Genomic DNA, 16030 nt, shown 5'->3' with positions numbered 1-16030 from the left:
TTCAATTTGATGCTATATTCAGTTGCTAGTTATCCCCAGCTCATAAACTGCGGCCGATCGGAACTACGTCACGCCGCACGTCGTTGCCTGTCAAATGGTGCGCGCACACGCTAAGAACTTTCTTTGGCTTAGTCATCAGTTTAGTTATATACGGGAGTTTAATGTTTATAATATTTGTTCGCAATGGCTGTTGTATTTGAAGCTTAGTTGTGGTGTAATTAACCTTAGAATTGTTAGTACTCTAAACTTTCTTGGATGTGGTGATAGTATTTTTGGAAATTTGTTTTTTAGTGTCTAGTGTTTTACCGTCGAAGATCTTGCTTGGAAGACTTTTTATAATACATTTTTCTTGATATTAATAAAATTAGACCAGAAGATTAATAAAATCAGAAAGTTGATTATTTTTACACAAAAGCGAAACTTAAAAAATAAACACAACGATTCTCCAAAACTAGACACATTGACTCGTACTTAGAAAAAGAACATCATAATGGCAAACAAACTTTCTACTCCCAAACACTGCAGACTAAATTCTGATGCTTGTTAAACTATATCAAAACTGCATCGAAGAACCCCCCCCCCCCCCCAAGGTACCTCCTAAGCAACATCTTGAACTCTTTTACGCATCGTCGCTAAGTAATGCTGACGTGAGCGAATTTAAAGCGGAGTGAGCGCAGCAAAGCGGCTTATTTTAAAAGCTACTCAACTTTAAGTTTAGATGCGCTGAAGTTCGCTGTTGTGTTGAAGAAAAGCCAAGATTTTGTAAGTAGGTGCTTTTTATCAACGTTAATTAGGTACATACATTTTTAAGTGCAAGTTTCGAGTGAATCAGGTGATAGATTTGGGAATTTAATTTGCAATTGCAACAAAGTCTTCACTTTAGGATACTGAAAAATATTTAAGTCTCCAGAAAACTTGACAATTAGTAGCAAAACGTATTTAGTATATTGGAGAAGAATATTTCAGATACTTTTCTATATTATTCTGCCCATTTTATCTGCGCTATACCGAGAAATGAAAAACCTACGCTTATCAATTCAAAGTATACGATTAGGTGAAGAATAAATCTTATCATCGAATGATGATGATATTCCGTCAATCATCACCATCGAAAACGATGACAGCCAACAAAAAAGTACCAGGGCGGCATAAATACTAACAGTTTATCTTAAAGACCACCAACAGTTGAATTTAGGAGCCGATTGAAAGCAGCTAATGCCCCACAATGGTTGATTTGCAAACAGTGGTGACACCACATTGTATGCTGATCACAACCCACGTGGCAGGGGAGGGGGGGACAATCAAGTTATTGTATAACACTTGATTCGCAATTGTCATTATGTACATGTTTTTGATGTACCGTTTAAGAAGTTACAGTTTTAATTATTTAAAAAAAGTTTTGAAAGAACGTGATAAACATTACTATATCAGGCTTAGGATTAGGAATAATAATAATAATATGAGTATTTTTTTGTTCATCTCATAACTAGCTCCGTAAACGAAAATGTTTTCTAAATTCCCGAATTTAAACCGATCACCCGCAAAGGCATTCCGTATTCAAAAATATTATTCTTATTTTGAAAACATAAGTCATGTTCTATATTTGAATTCGTCGCGGGAACGCTCCCCCTCGCCGCGCGGGAAAAAACGGTAATGCCGAGAACTGTACCGGGATCGGGTTCCGTATTAATTTATTTATTAATAAATATAATATTATTTGTCAATGTAAAATTATTTTAGTGCTTTTCATAATTCATTGACTTTTATGTATGTTTTATTTATCACAGCAATCTACTAAAAGGTAATATGTTTTTGTCATACATTTGAATGGAATTGGAATCGTGGAGCGGTATCGTATACCGGGGATATCGATCCGGGCACACTCCTGCCTCGCGCCAAAACACCGCCTCGTGATAAATTACCTTCGGGAAATTAAAACTGTCTTTAAAACAATACCTGCTTTTTTCTTCGCCGCTTTCACCCCTCCGACCATCCCCTCTCTACTCTAACACGTACATTTATATATATCTGTCTCTCTTTAATTAGAAGAAAGAGGGTCGGAATTGACATTTTTTTTGTAATTTTTCTTTCTTTTCCTAATGTTATCGACGTAATTTTAATTATTACGTGCCGTTATGCTTTATTCGTTATAATTAAAAATGTAATTAGATTTTTTGTGTTACTGTTATTTTTATGCTGCAATAAAATTACAAAGTACTGACAACTTTGAAATAAATTATTTTAGTGAACATGTTTTATTGTATAGCATTACTATCTTTACGGTCTTCTATTATACATCTCTTTGAATGAGAAATCTTTTCACAATTAACTTTTTAGATTTACGTCATAAAATACCGTAATGAGCGTAAAATCGTTACGTTTTTATGACAACATAAAACAATGAACAACATTGATAGCACGTACATACATAGTCACTGGAGCATCCTTATCAATACCTCACGAGACACGGCGCCAATGTACCGCTCATGAATCATGGACTATGGCAGAACGATTAAACACGAAAACAAAAATAAAACATTCGCCGAAGATGCACAATCTCCTAATTAAGAACATCACAAATACATTAACTCAAGCCCGAGCCCGTTTCAAATCTAATTTCTTTTTTTGACAAAACAAAAAAAGACTTAATTACTTTTTCTGGCTATCACAAAAAGCGGGAGATAAGAGCCCTATTTGAATCCTCGTTATCAACACCTCCCGGCACTTTCACCCTTCAATCCTTCCTTTTTTTTTCTTTCCACCCCCCAGAGTACCTATCGTAATTTAAAGATAACTAATGCTCCGAGTCATTAAGGGACCGCGACCAAGAAAAAGCAAGAAAATAAAAGGAAATGCACACAAATGCATTTTTAATATTTAACTTTCCCAAAAGATAAGTTTGTTTGGGTTTCTTATTGTTAAGAGGATGTTATCTACAATTAAAGTCAGCTTCGACTCGTGGTTGTTAATGTTCTCGATGAGAACTCGCGATTGAGAGTTTTCTTAATTTTGTTCTAATAAAATTTATGTGACCAAACATAATTAACATTTTCCTTAATTTCGTCCGTCTCTAAGCACCGGCTAGTTTATTTCCTACAGTTTACGATGTCCCGCGTGCGTGATCAAAAAGTAAAGACGTTAAAGTGTTCAAAAAAATATTTATTACAATTAAATTTCTTATGACCCAATAAAAATTGTAAATGAAAAAATCTTATGGCCTTTGTTGAAATAGGTCTAATTGACCCCAAGATTTTAAGCCTCAGGTTTAACGATCGAAAAAGCTCCAAAAAAATGAAATTAAAAACGCCCTGAGTCGCGACAAGGTGTTCTTACTTTTTTTTTAACTTAAAAATGTAATAATCCAACGGCAGTAAAATACTATCGGACGTTTACGACAAATTCACACAAGACCTACTTAATAAATCTGACAAAATCTTAAATTTATGCTCGCGAACGCAGGACACACAAGTAAAAAAAGATTATTTTACGACGCCGTAAACCTGGTTAGAATGCGGCCCTGGACGCGGATAATTCGGGAAAATCCATTTTAATTAACATATTTTAACTGCGATCATGATGGAAATCATAAATGATGGTTTAATGTAACTTTTCTACTAGACAACGATTTAAGCGCCATTTCTCTTGTATAAGCTCGATTTTTACTGACTTGAGAACATTTTAAATGAGCATATATTTCGTTTACTTTTAACATTTTATCTCGATGTCATTTTGTATTGAATAGACCGAATCGGGTAATTAAGGGCCGACGAGCTATTCAAACACCAAGCTTTTTTTTACAAAAAAAAGACTCGCAGAAAATTCACTTTTCTGTATTTGAATTTGAACAGTTTAAACAGCCGCCCTTCCTCCTATTTTAATAAAAGCAAGAAGTGTCGTCAGTTATTTTATATTTTTTCATGTCCACGTTTAGAAAATATTGTGAGTACGTCCGAGGAATGTTAAAAAGTGTTCTTGATTAAATAAAATGTCGCTAGGCCGCCGAGGGGACCGGCAGGCGGGGACGTGATGAGAATTAAGTACAACGGACATTAAACTTAAAACAGTAAGTAATGCTTAGATTTAACGCGGATAAATTAAAGTAATCGTTTCAAATCGGATTCCTAACTTTCTCTCCCTAAGCCCATGCGGGAAGGATTAAATATGACTATAAAGAACCAGCTTAACATTCCCTTGTACAAGTTATCTTAACTTACCACTCCCATAAGTTTCCTCGAACAACAATGCTTTCCTTACCTGCAAAAAAAAAAACCTTTAATAAGCAAAAACTACAACACAAACTACTAGAGGACATAACATGCAAAGATGTGAGCGAAAAACCCGAAATTGCCGTAATATATATCGGGGCAAAATAGGGAACAAGAAAATTCGTAAATATATTTTCAAATAAATTACATGCGGGCTAATGAAAGGGCCGATGTTTGGCCGAACGGACGGACAGAATGACCGAGGGAACTATTGCTCTATATATTTTCTGCGGAATGACCGAATTCCGCCGAAATTTACGTATAACAAGTATTTTTTTATACTTTGCTTGGTTAACGAAACTTTTGTCGTTTTTGGTAACGTGACTGAAAACTCTGTAGCTCAGGTATTTGTAAATTATTCCCAGTTTTCTATAGCTAGATACTTTCTTTATAATGCTCGGTCTTGTTACGAGGTTTACCCATCTTATTTATGTAGCTCCCTTTCTTTCCAATTTAGAAAGCTGAAATACCGCTGTTTTTCTTTTGAAATAAGTAAAAGATGTTTTTCTGTTTAAAATATGAATAGAATGCTGTCCAATTTGCAATGTATTTCAAAATAGATTATTTTTCTTCTTATTGGAGTTTTTTTTGACCTTTTTCTGTCATAACTTGAGGTGTATTGGTTTCGTATTAGAGGTCTATTCCTAATAAGAGGTTTGGCTGTAAATTGGGAGGGCCGGAGGGCTGGCGAATCTCGCCGAATGCCTCGCCCGACCCTCCCAGCGGGACCATGTACATCATACACTATAATTTCGGAGTAAAATATAAGGATAAGGTTTGTGTATTTCATGTGCAGGACCCTAAAGTATTATTGATGTGGTTGTATTATTCTTGAGTGGAGGTTTTTTTGATATAAATTTTATTTTGAAAAATGAAATTGTATTTTTATGTCTTTTTATACTCTATATTTTAATATTTGTCCCATTTCAGTACTTTCTGCTCTGATCTTATTTATGATTCAATTTTATTTCAGATCGCAAATAGAATTCTACGGTTGTTATATTTTTTGCACTAAATAATAATAAAAATATAGTAATCATATGAGAGTTCTAATACATCTCCGCCTTTTTATCTAAGCAGCAGATGATCCCACGAACAATTACTAAACAAATATTAAAATTACCATTATTTCATTAACAATTAACATCAACTGGGAATCGAACCGCGTCCAAACGCTTAACATTCTCATCCGAACATTATCACCAATGCACCCTAAAAAAAGCGTCCCTTCACAGATTGACATCTGTCAGGGTCTGGGTTCGAACCCGGTATAAAAATGTAGGGTACGATTCGCTGGTGAAATAAATTTTTAATCAAAATATTTTTGTGTCCCCCTGAAATAAGTCTATGATAATTTCGTATTGTCAATCTGACACAAGTTAATTCTGGGCGTGGCTGATGTATGAATAAATTATTTGTTTGTCTGTCTGTTGCATAATGGCTGGAGTACATACATGTCAGCAATGTTCATATCGTTGGATTCATCGCATTATATACCTACATATATTATTAAATGAGGAACATATTTAAAACTTCATTTTATGGCAGTTCGTATATCTAATTTGACACTTTGAGATAACCTAAATAACATAGACTTATCGAGCATTAAAATGAGATGCGTTTACTCAATAGCTCAAAATAAATTTCCTACGTTAAAATTCGTAACTTTAATCCCATTTTAAAACAAACACAAATTACTTCACCGCTGTTATTTTTCATTCAAATCTAACGAGAACAAGGCAAGTTAAGAACAATTGACCATTCCCAGATAAAGAACAAAACTATAAATAAATCACGAACCGTTAACACGACCTAAAACCGTTCAAAGAGAAAAAAAACCGTCTTAAAAACAATAAGAGATTAACAAGAATATCTCAACACAAGCGCACAATGTACACCGATTAATTCTGAAACGGAAACAATGTGGAAATTCGAACAAAATGGAGCGAAATACAACAAAAGTCGCCAATGTAAGTTATACTAGTTTAAGAGCCGTAAAAATTATGTACATACGTAAAACGGGGCATTTAAATAGTCAAATATAAGTGATTTGCGTTGATTCGACACGGGTGTCGGAGATGACGGCAACACTTATGCTCTACCTACATATGTATGAGATATTGTCTCTATTTCGGTGGGCCTTTGTTGTCACCCTGACACAACGCTAGTTCACTTCTTCTCACTTCTTTCCATCGGCATTGTGCGCAAGCGCGGCCAGACATGCTCACAGCTCAATGCTAATTTCTGAATATGTTATAAGATTCGAATCTTTACAATCTAAGTAACTGACGCGTATAATTGTGGAGTTTTTTTTGAAGTTGTAATGTAGTGATTGATGATTGATTGTGTTTTAAATTAAGATAACTATGATGTCTTAATTGATATATTGTAGTGTAATTTGCGTATGGGAGCATATATCTTGATATAAATTAATATTGTGAATTTGGATGACTGATAAATTTGTGTCATTATTTCAATTTATCAGAATACTAGCTGTTGCTCGCGACTTCGTCCCCGTGGGTAGAAGATATAAGTTATGATTTATACCTGCCCTGTTTTATTCACATTTTCCATTGTATCTTAGCTCCTATTAGTCGCAGCGTGATGGTTTATAGCCTAAAGCCTTCTTCGATGAATGGTCTATTCAACACAAAAAGAATTTTTCAATTTGGACCAGTAGTTCCTGAGATTAGCGCGTTCAAACAAACAAACAAACAATCAAACAAACTCTTCAGCTTTATATATTAGTATAGAGTATAGATATAGATTATAATTTCGCTTTCAGTGTACCCAATAAAAATAGCATGATGAAAGGCTGACAATAATGTTGCTTGAAATGGCTCGGATGGCAAGACGTAATAGATTTTGCCACAGACACACCAATGGAAAAAAGAAAATGAGAGCATCAAGTCCACAATAAAGACCATAACAGTCTTCGAAACAAGAGATTTGAAGAAGAACAGATCAAGATAGAAAACACAATATATAGAAGCTGATATTAAAGAGTACAGATAGGAGGTATAAGAATGACAGTATTACCAACATTGCCCATAAGAAACAGGTAGCACTTGATATCCAGCACAAACACACACACACAATGAATTAAATAGAACGAGGCTTCGTTTTAATAAGGTCAAAACACAAGAACATTAACATAACATCATCATAACGTCCACTTTTTTCATACATTCCTATTTCCAGCCTATTTTCCGTCAAAACAAAATGTTGTTTCATCACGCGAGCTAAACTTTGGAATGGCATCAGAATTATTTCTATTTCACATTCCCGAATTTCTGTTGGACTATAACGTAAGTATAAAGCCAGAAATCTAATTTTCGCAAACATTGTAGGCATTTAGGGCATTTCCCAGTGCATTCCTGAATTCACACCTGGACTAGTAAGGCATTTGAATTTAAATGCATTTTGCACTTCTGCTTTTAAATTAGTTTTGAAATTGCAGAGTAAGATCCGGGGTGAAAGAAAATGGCGGATGGTTTTAGCTGCTTGCTTTGTTGTAGTCAAAGTAACTGCTGCCCGCAGGCCCACAAGCTACAAACCTACAAATGATCCCATGGGACATAAAATCGGAATCAAAACTATCCTATGTGTTAATCCTGGTTATAAACTACCTGCGTACCAGGTTTCGTCTAAATCCGTTCAGTGGTTTTTGAGTGAAAGAGGAACAAACATCCACACATCCATTCATTCATACATATAAGCTTTCGCTTTTATAATATTAGCAATATAACTTATTTCAACTATTTTAAGATTGAATATTCTCTGTTTTCTTGTGATTATACAAACCAGCTAATTCTATGCAAAACATATTCACGGCTACCAACTAAAACTTGTAACTATTACTCTCACAAAGAAATTCCAAATGACACATTGCTACTATTCCGTGCCCTTTAACGAACAGACAAACACACAAATAGGCTACTTAAATAAATATTTCAATGTTAAAAATGTTAATTTTGCCACCAGTTTTACATGACCCGCCTCATCTGCAGATGTAAGGAAATTTCTAGGATGGTTCTAAGAGATAAAGAAATGGGAGGTCAAGTTATGTTGGTTGGTCTAGGAATGTGTATTATACTATAATATGACCGGTAGCGGTCTGTAATTAGACTTCACTAATAAGATGCGAAGACAAACTGACTCTCATTGTTTTCATGAATAATTTTGTCAGTAAATACCAACATAGGTCGACAAAAATGAAAAATTACAAGCAACGTCAGAAGGCAATATGCGTATTGCATGAACAGGAAAATCTTATTTTCTACATGGAAAATTCAAATGTTAATTATTCTTAACGATGTTTTCTCATCAACTAGCATCATTAGACACCCATTTGTATGTACATCATGCATTTAATTCTGCTTAACGTCAAAAGTGATATCACCTGCTCACATCTCGTTCATGGAACCCCATAATTCCTCCTACAGAAATAACAAGACACAATACATTCATGCAATCCCATACAAACAATCCCATTCACGCCAAAAAAATCAGGTCAAAAATTAACAATAATTCAAACAAGACAAAAATGCGCGCACGCATGTCTCTAATTGTCGATTTGTTTCTCTGTCCCCGTCGCACGCACTGATTCCGTCGTTTTTTTGTCTCGGTCGCACGCGCAGCTGTCATGTGTGACGAATCACTTTGTCATTGTGACAGTTGTGACGTCACTTCTCACCCTTTTGAAGGAGAGTCGTGATGATAATGTGTGACTTCGTTTTAGGGTCCCGCGGGGCTGTGTTTAATTCTGTTAAAGTGATATTACATGTATGGGATGAAAAATTAAGAATGCTCTGATGGGATGAGTTTAATTCTTTGAGAAATAATTTGTTTGGTGTTCTGGGGATTTTGATTGAAAGGCCTATTTGTGTTTTTAACTTTAAGCAAACGGAGATTAAAATAGAAATACAGGTTATTCTTTAACATCGGTTCTGATTTTTTTTGCCGTGTCTTTTTGCAAAGCTTATCAAATATTTGACATGGGACTATTAACTGAAAAATCCATGTTTCGAGAAATACAGTTCTGACGAAATGTTATCACAGGATCGAATGAAATCGAATATTCCTAAACACAGACCAATACATTTAGGACATGTAATTCGAATTCATAGCTACATCACAGATCCCATGATCCGAAATATTACACAACGCGACACACACAGACACACAATGGAATTATATTGTGTGTGATTGCATTGTATACAACCCTTTGGTTTAATACTAAGCCCTTGTAATGTAGGGATTACGATGAAAGGGGACATTTTTGACGGTCCATGCCATGGGACAGACGTGTATGATATTTTTACCATTGTTGTACATGTGACAGAAAATATAGATGATTGTAACTGTGAAAACTAGTTAATGAATCTTTTGTTAATTTCTACTATTCTATTCTTTTTTGGTCAGAATTAAAGGCATGTTCTTGATTCTAGTAAATCTGGATTGATAGGCGAGTTGTAGAGGTTACCACGCTGAACCGGCTGTCCGAGACGTGTCATGGGTTCGATCCCGCATATCTTTGTGATGGTGACTTGCATGTTTTTGAAAACCCCTGCGGCACAAAGTTCTTGTGTCTTTCTTGCTATCAATATTAAACAATAAGAAAAAAGACAAACAGATAATCAAACTGAAATAATCCCAACAATAATTTCATCCAACCAATCCAAAATGGAAAATTCCAAAAATCTTCAGTAGGAACATGAGCATTATACATCTTTTGTCAAAAACTGTACCGGGTAACATTAGCTTTGGCCTTTCGTCATACAAGATACATGAGTCTTGAGGTCCAAAACCACAAATTTTTGTTACACGGGAAATGAGGACCAAGTGTCAGGTGACGAGAATTACGAAAACAAATAAAGTTCAACGAGGTGACGAACTGCCTTTTATTTGGAATTAGAGCTGCTTTTGAATTTTTTTAAGTAAATAAAAGATTGTATAAAGCTATACAAAATAACATTTTTGGGGGTTTGCATGACCTATATGCAAGACTTGAGGATGCTGTATTATAGGTATCTGTCAGTCTTGGCTTTTCGGTTCTACGTACGGATTTGAATGTATATTTCTTAATTATTCTAGGACTCCATTGACAAACGGTGAGGAAACAAATCGCCAGTCAGCAGCGGGCTAGCGTGGCGTTATGCTCAAACCTTTATATGGAAAGAGGCCTGAACCCAACAGTGGGACATTTATAGCCTAATGCAATCCCATTTCTCCATATGGACGTTCAAACCGTTCCATTCATTTTTGATTAGCTATATGATAAATTGGAAGGAACATGAACACAAAAGAGCGATACACAAATGCGTAATTACTGTATCGCATACTCATTCCATATCGATGTATAAGTATCATTCAGAAGCCCACTAAGTACCTACAGTCTACACCTTCAAAGGGAGCATTTTCCATTTCCAAATGAGCAGAAACCATCAACCAATCATAATTCGGGGAAAACGTAACTTAACGCGAATCTATCACGAGCCACCACGCCCCGGGGAAGTCGGGCAAACACCGACCCTTCACTAATCTAATATTAAACACATTCGGATATTAGATACAAAGTGAGCATTCACAGAATTTAATAATCCCGCTCCCACACCTATATACACCTCTCGCTCATCCCCATACCTCCGTCTCCCTCTAACATGAATTATTAACAACAATTTTATGATTACATTTAGCATTGAGTGTAAGTGCGGGTGGGACGTGATACGAAAGTCGAATGGCCGGTGAAAAATGGCGGGAAAACGTTGCCAGTTAATATTTTATTGGTTTCGATAGGTTTGAGTTATGTAAGTCAGCCGGGGGTTCCGGTAATTTTCAATTTTGTGCCTGAAATATTGATAAGGCCATGTCCCTGGTGAACGCTTTATAAGATCATAGTAGCCGACTTGCAGTTTTGAGAGCGATATAATAGTTACTGATGATCTTAAAAGGCGCATTCCATTTGTAAACTCCAAACAATATTCTAGTGTTTACATCATATATTGTCTAAATAATTAATTACATTCAAAGAATAAGAAATATGAAACAAATTAAGGCACATAAATCCTATTTGCTTCTAACAAATTTTCGAAGACATTTACTAGTACGTTTTAATGACATTATTCGGGCACTAGTCCAAACCGAACACCTCGGAAAATTTCCAGGCAGAAAAACCGAGGATCATTGTCCCTGGTACAGACAATAGACAAGACTACCAACCAAACAAAAAAAACAACGTAGACAATCTCTTTACTGGCTTTAAACAAGCCACAAATTTAATAATAACATGACCATTCCTAATTAGCACAAGAATTCGCTAATTTAATTAAAACATAAAACACATACATACATCAAATAACAAAAAAAACGACCAAATACTACACGATCTACTTAGCATACGACATTGCGCCGCAAAAGTGTTATTAGCACGCAAAAAACACGACATGACTGAATCTAAAACCCGGATGGAACTAAATATAGGTCTAAGAAAATTCTGAACACACTTCGCGTCCACTCACTGGTCAACACGACCGTGAGTGGAATGAGAATCGGCTGGACGACTGAGTGACGAAAATGGAAGCTAACAGCTAGGGCCCACTTATATTATTCGATGTTCATACTTACCCCGACCTCTTAGGGGGTACAGTAACGCAATAATCCTCATATTTTGTTCGAGTTACACTTGACGCCTCTTTTGGTTAAGAATTGCTTTCTAATTTAGTGAGCATGTACCGTGAATTTAAGGGGTCTTTTTATATTCACCCTGTTATAATTTTTCGCTTTGAACGCGTGTTGTTTTTGTTTCTAGTTGTGTTTATTTGATATGTTTTGTCGCGTCATTCTGTTAGTTTTGCTTAGTCATGGCATCAAACTTGTCTGCATAACTGTCTTAACGAACTATGAACTTGAACGCATTTTTTATTGGCAGCCCGTAATATATATCTTTAAAACAATGACACACCAAATCCAGATTGCTGAGGAGTTTTGATTTTAAAAGCAATAAAATGGTACTAAAATCAGTGTATTCAATTTAATGTAAAAACCTTAAACAGTTTCTAAGGATACAAGATCAATAAACCCATTAAAACAGCACCTGGTAAACAATAATGTTTTATTTAAATAAGTAATCAGCATATAACAAGTTCACGCGGAACTATTAGCATTTACGAGAATGCCGGACTTAATTCACGTGTGATCCTGTTGCTTGGGGTAATACTGGACAAGTGCCAGGGGCTAGAGATACAGCTGGGTTCTGATGAGCTGGGGTATACCAGGTTGATGGCTGGTGAAGAGGGGTTTGGGTGATCAGTTTGGGGCAAGATGTGATGTAAGAAAAGCTAAAGGAACTAAGTTTAAACTACAGTTAAAATTGCAATAGCTTTAATGTATGCTTATTCCCAGTTACTGCTTGATATACAAAAAATATTTCATACGTCTACTATTAACTGGAGTTCGGATGGAAATCAACTAAGTGATAATTTCAACCAGTCTACAGCTTTAATTGTGAATGACGATTCCAAAAATACAACTTAATGCCATACACATTTGAGTTCGACCAATCAAAATTAAAATTCTTTTTACAGAACTACAGGGTATATTCCCCCGTAAAAACATGGCGGCACAAAAAAAATCATTCAGCACAAGTGTCACCGATTGACAATTACCACCATCATCCTGTCTGATCCAAAATTTTCATCGCATAATTGTCACTTGGTAATTGAAAAACGCAATTATGGACGCCGAGAGCGTCAGTTAATTAATATTAAATTCTGAAATAATCGCCCCGCTCTCCCCTGCACACCCCCTCCCCGGGGAGACGGGGGACATGGACTGATTGAATTATAGGCAAATTTTGAATTTTGAATAATTCACGGGAGTGAGTTAGCCCTTTATGGCACGCGGGCGAGAACTGGGAATTTTTGGTTTAATTAGTCTGGTTATTGTTTTGGGTGGAACGGGGTTTTGTGTTCTTAATTGTTTTTGGCATATTTTTGTTTTATAGTGGTGGAGCGATAAAATTTGATTGCGTTAATAAAGACAGGAACTAAGGTATTTTATGCCTTTGTTTTATTATACCTACTTGTAGGTATATGGGGCTGATACCAATAATATTAATTGTACTTTTTATACGAGCAATAACTGTGACCTAATAAGCAATGATTTATGATATCGATATGTTAAAAGCACAATAACTGTTAACTTCTTAACCTCAGATAGGCTCGAGTGAATCATTCTTATTTTTTTCCACTCGAGAGAGACATCGCCCGCTGACACGAAACGATTTACAATCCGCAACACGCTGATATATTACGCAATTAGTTATTTTCGATGATATAACAGAAACAAAGTGAAAAACAAAATGGTTCCTAGTTACAGATCAGTACGGACACCGCGGCTCCACAAAATTCAATTTGGCGAGCATTTCGCCGCTCACGCCGTGCGACAAACCAAACAATTACACATACGTGTGTCGAAAGCATAATTTTTCCACAAAAACTACGTGGAAATGTGAAAAAAAACACTCGCTGACGCTTTGTTAGTTTTTCGCGCCAACGCTTCGGCCATTTTTGACAGCTGTCAAACGCTGCGCCAGTGATTGCGTCTTTTGTAGTCGCACCTTTTTCGAGACAGCGACTTTTACATGGAAAAAAATCGGAACGTCATAGCTGAATATTTTAAACTGTTAAATATGAATAGCACAATGTAATCCCACACAAATTACCAGCGCATAGGAATATGAAAGCGATAAACCAAGATGCATCGGCGATACGTGCATCACAATCCTGTCTCATTTCAATACGTATTGTGCGGCCGGCGCTAGTGTTGTAACGTCGTAACGTCCCGGTCTACGGACACCCATCAGTCATTTACGAATGAATACATGACAATCGGTGAAGAGCCGTAAGGTAATATGTCGCGGCGCGCGCCGAGTGATTCCCGCGGCCGCGCGGCTCGCGTCTCACCGCGGAACGTTGACAAACGCGCGGCGCGATCGGCGCTCACTTCTTTTTACAGATTTCAAGCAGAAGGAGTGACGTGCGATAGTGACGTGACGATGTGGGCCTGTCAGTTTTCAATTGGCTCTCAAAGGGTGTTGACGCGCCGCGTCGCATCTAGATCCGAAGTGCGGACATATTAATTGTTGCCGACGCAGCGTAGGAGTAGCATAAACAGACCCTTGACATTTATTATTCGCTTTCTAAACCTATTCGCGGGTAACTCGACACCGCTTTTTAAACTAAGGAACCTACGCGCTATGAAACTTGATATTGATTCGTTAATCGATAAATATAATCGTATATTCGAATGAGAATCGATTACTAGAACGGATACAAGTAGTTACGAGTTGCAATAGTAAACATCATTAGGCATGTGAGGCGCACTGGAGCGACGCGATGCAACTACGATGCTAGTTTTTGTTAGGTTGCAAGAAAATCATGTTATGATCGTTAAAATTTACATATTATGATGAGATTCTGACTAATCACACGGTTTGAATGATTATTTTAATACGTCTGTGATGAATTTCTATTTCAAATTGCTGTAGCTATTACAATTAATTGTTACTTCTCTGTAAGATTACATATTGTTTGAATAATTATCATTTACGTTGCATGACTATTATCATAAAATACACGTACTTGTATATTTCAATCGTTTCACTTAATAGCTCCTTTGTATGTTTGTGTTCGCTTTCCTATCTTTAGCATTACGACATAGTATTGCTGTTCGTGTGTTACAACGGATGAATGTGCCACAAGTCTAAACGTTGCGTTTAAAAGTGCGAAAAAAAAACTAAATTATACTTTTAACCCGAGCGGTAACTAAATAAGCATAATGATCAGAATTTAGGTGTTAAAATCGTATTCACCGGCGGAAATCATTGATTATTCTATCCTTTTAGCGATAATTATGGAGTTTCCTTAATAAACCAATTAAGCATATTGGTCATTGGTATATGTTAGGCCTACTGGCACTTGCGGATATGCTCCTAACTTAGTGATTGCACATCATCATTTTTAAATCGCAAATGAGTGAATTTTGTACGAATGGCCTTCGCTATACTTTCCACTAGAATTTGGTATGTGAATATAGGTATTTTAAGCAGGTTTGCAGGAGAGCATAATAAGCGTATTTTTAACAATTTAAATAATCCCACAAACCTTAAACTAAAACACTGAGGAATTGTAACTATCTCTTTAAATCTGCGAAAATAGACATCCGTCAGTTGAAAGTACCCAGGCATGATAGCATCGAGAAGCACACCAAAACTATCAAAAGAAATTTTCGCCAGTGGAAGTACCAGGGCATCATATAGTTGTGGGGCTTACCTGGATCTGTGGCGTCGAGTGTCTGCGGCGGGGGCTGGCTGAGCGGGCCCGGCGTGCCCCCGGAGCCCGGGGAGCGCACGTCATCGTTCACCGCGCCGCCGTAAGACAGCGACGATGATGGGGGTCTCTGTGGGGAAGAGAAAAGGAAATTGTTAGTAACAGAATCATTTAAAAAAAAAAACGTTTTTTTTTCCTTGAGTCACGGGGTTTGGCAATTATTCAAGTAATATGCACAAGAAAAGCATTCGTGCTTCACATGAATGCATGTCTTACGCGGGGATCGAACCCGTGACTTGTTACACTCTGTGGGTTTGGTGTGGTGACCTCCACCACTCGGCTATCCGTGCATTCGTATCTTAAAGATCAAGACTACGGTCAGCAGTAAACGGTAATAGGTTGATGTGGATGGAAGACTGTTAGATGACGTGGTAC

The 16030-nt window shown here is 36.6% G+C and overlaps 1 protein-coding gene across 4 annotated transcripts in view; it reads right to left on the bottom strand.

Moving 5' to 3' along the window:
• LOC113504720 (homeobox protein homothorax) overlaps positions 1–16030 on the bottom strand; it is a 250321-nt gene that overhangs the window by 138605 nt on the left and 95686 nt on the right. For all 4 annotated transcript variants that reach the window (XM_026887132.1, XM_026887134.1, XM_026887133.1 and 1 more), the window contains exon 7: positions 15599–15725. In XM_026887132.1, the coding sequence (XP_026742933.1) occupies positions 15599–15725 (127 nt within the window). The remainder of the gene's footprint in view (positions 1–15598; positions 15726–16030) is intronic.

This window comes from Trichoplusia ni, chromosome 23 (assembly GCF_003590095.1).
Source record: "Trichoplusia ni isolate ovarian cell line Hi5 chromosome 23, tn1, whole genome shotgun sequence".
In the NCBI taxonomy this organism is placed as follows: Eukaryota; Metazoa; Arthropoda; class Insecta; order Lepidoptera; family Noctuidae; genus Trichoplusia; species Trichoplusia ni.
The sequence above is the reverse complement of the archived record's forward strand: the minus strand, read 5'-3'. Positions and strand labels throughout refer to the sequence as shown.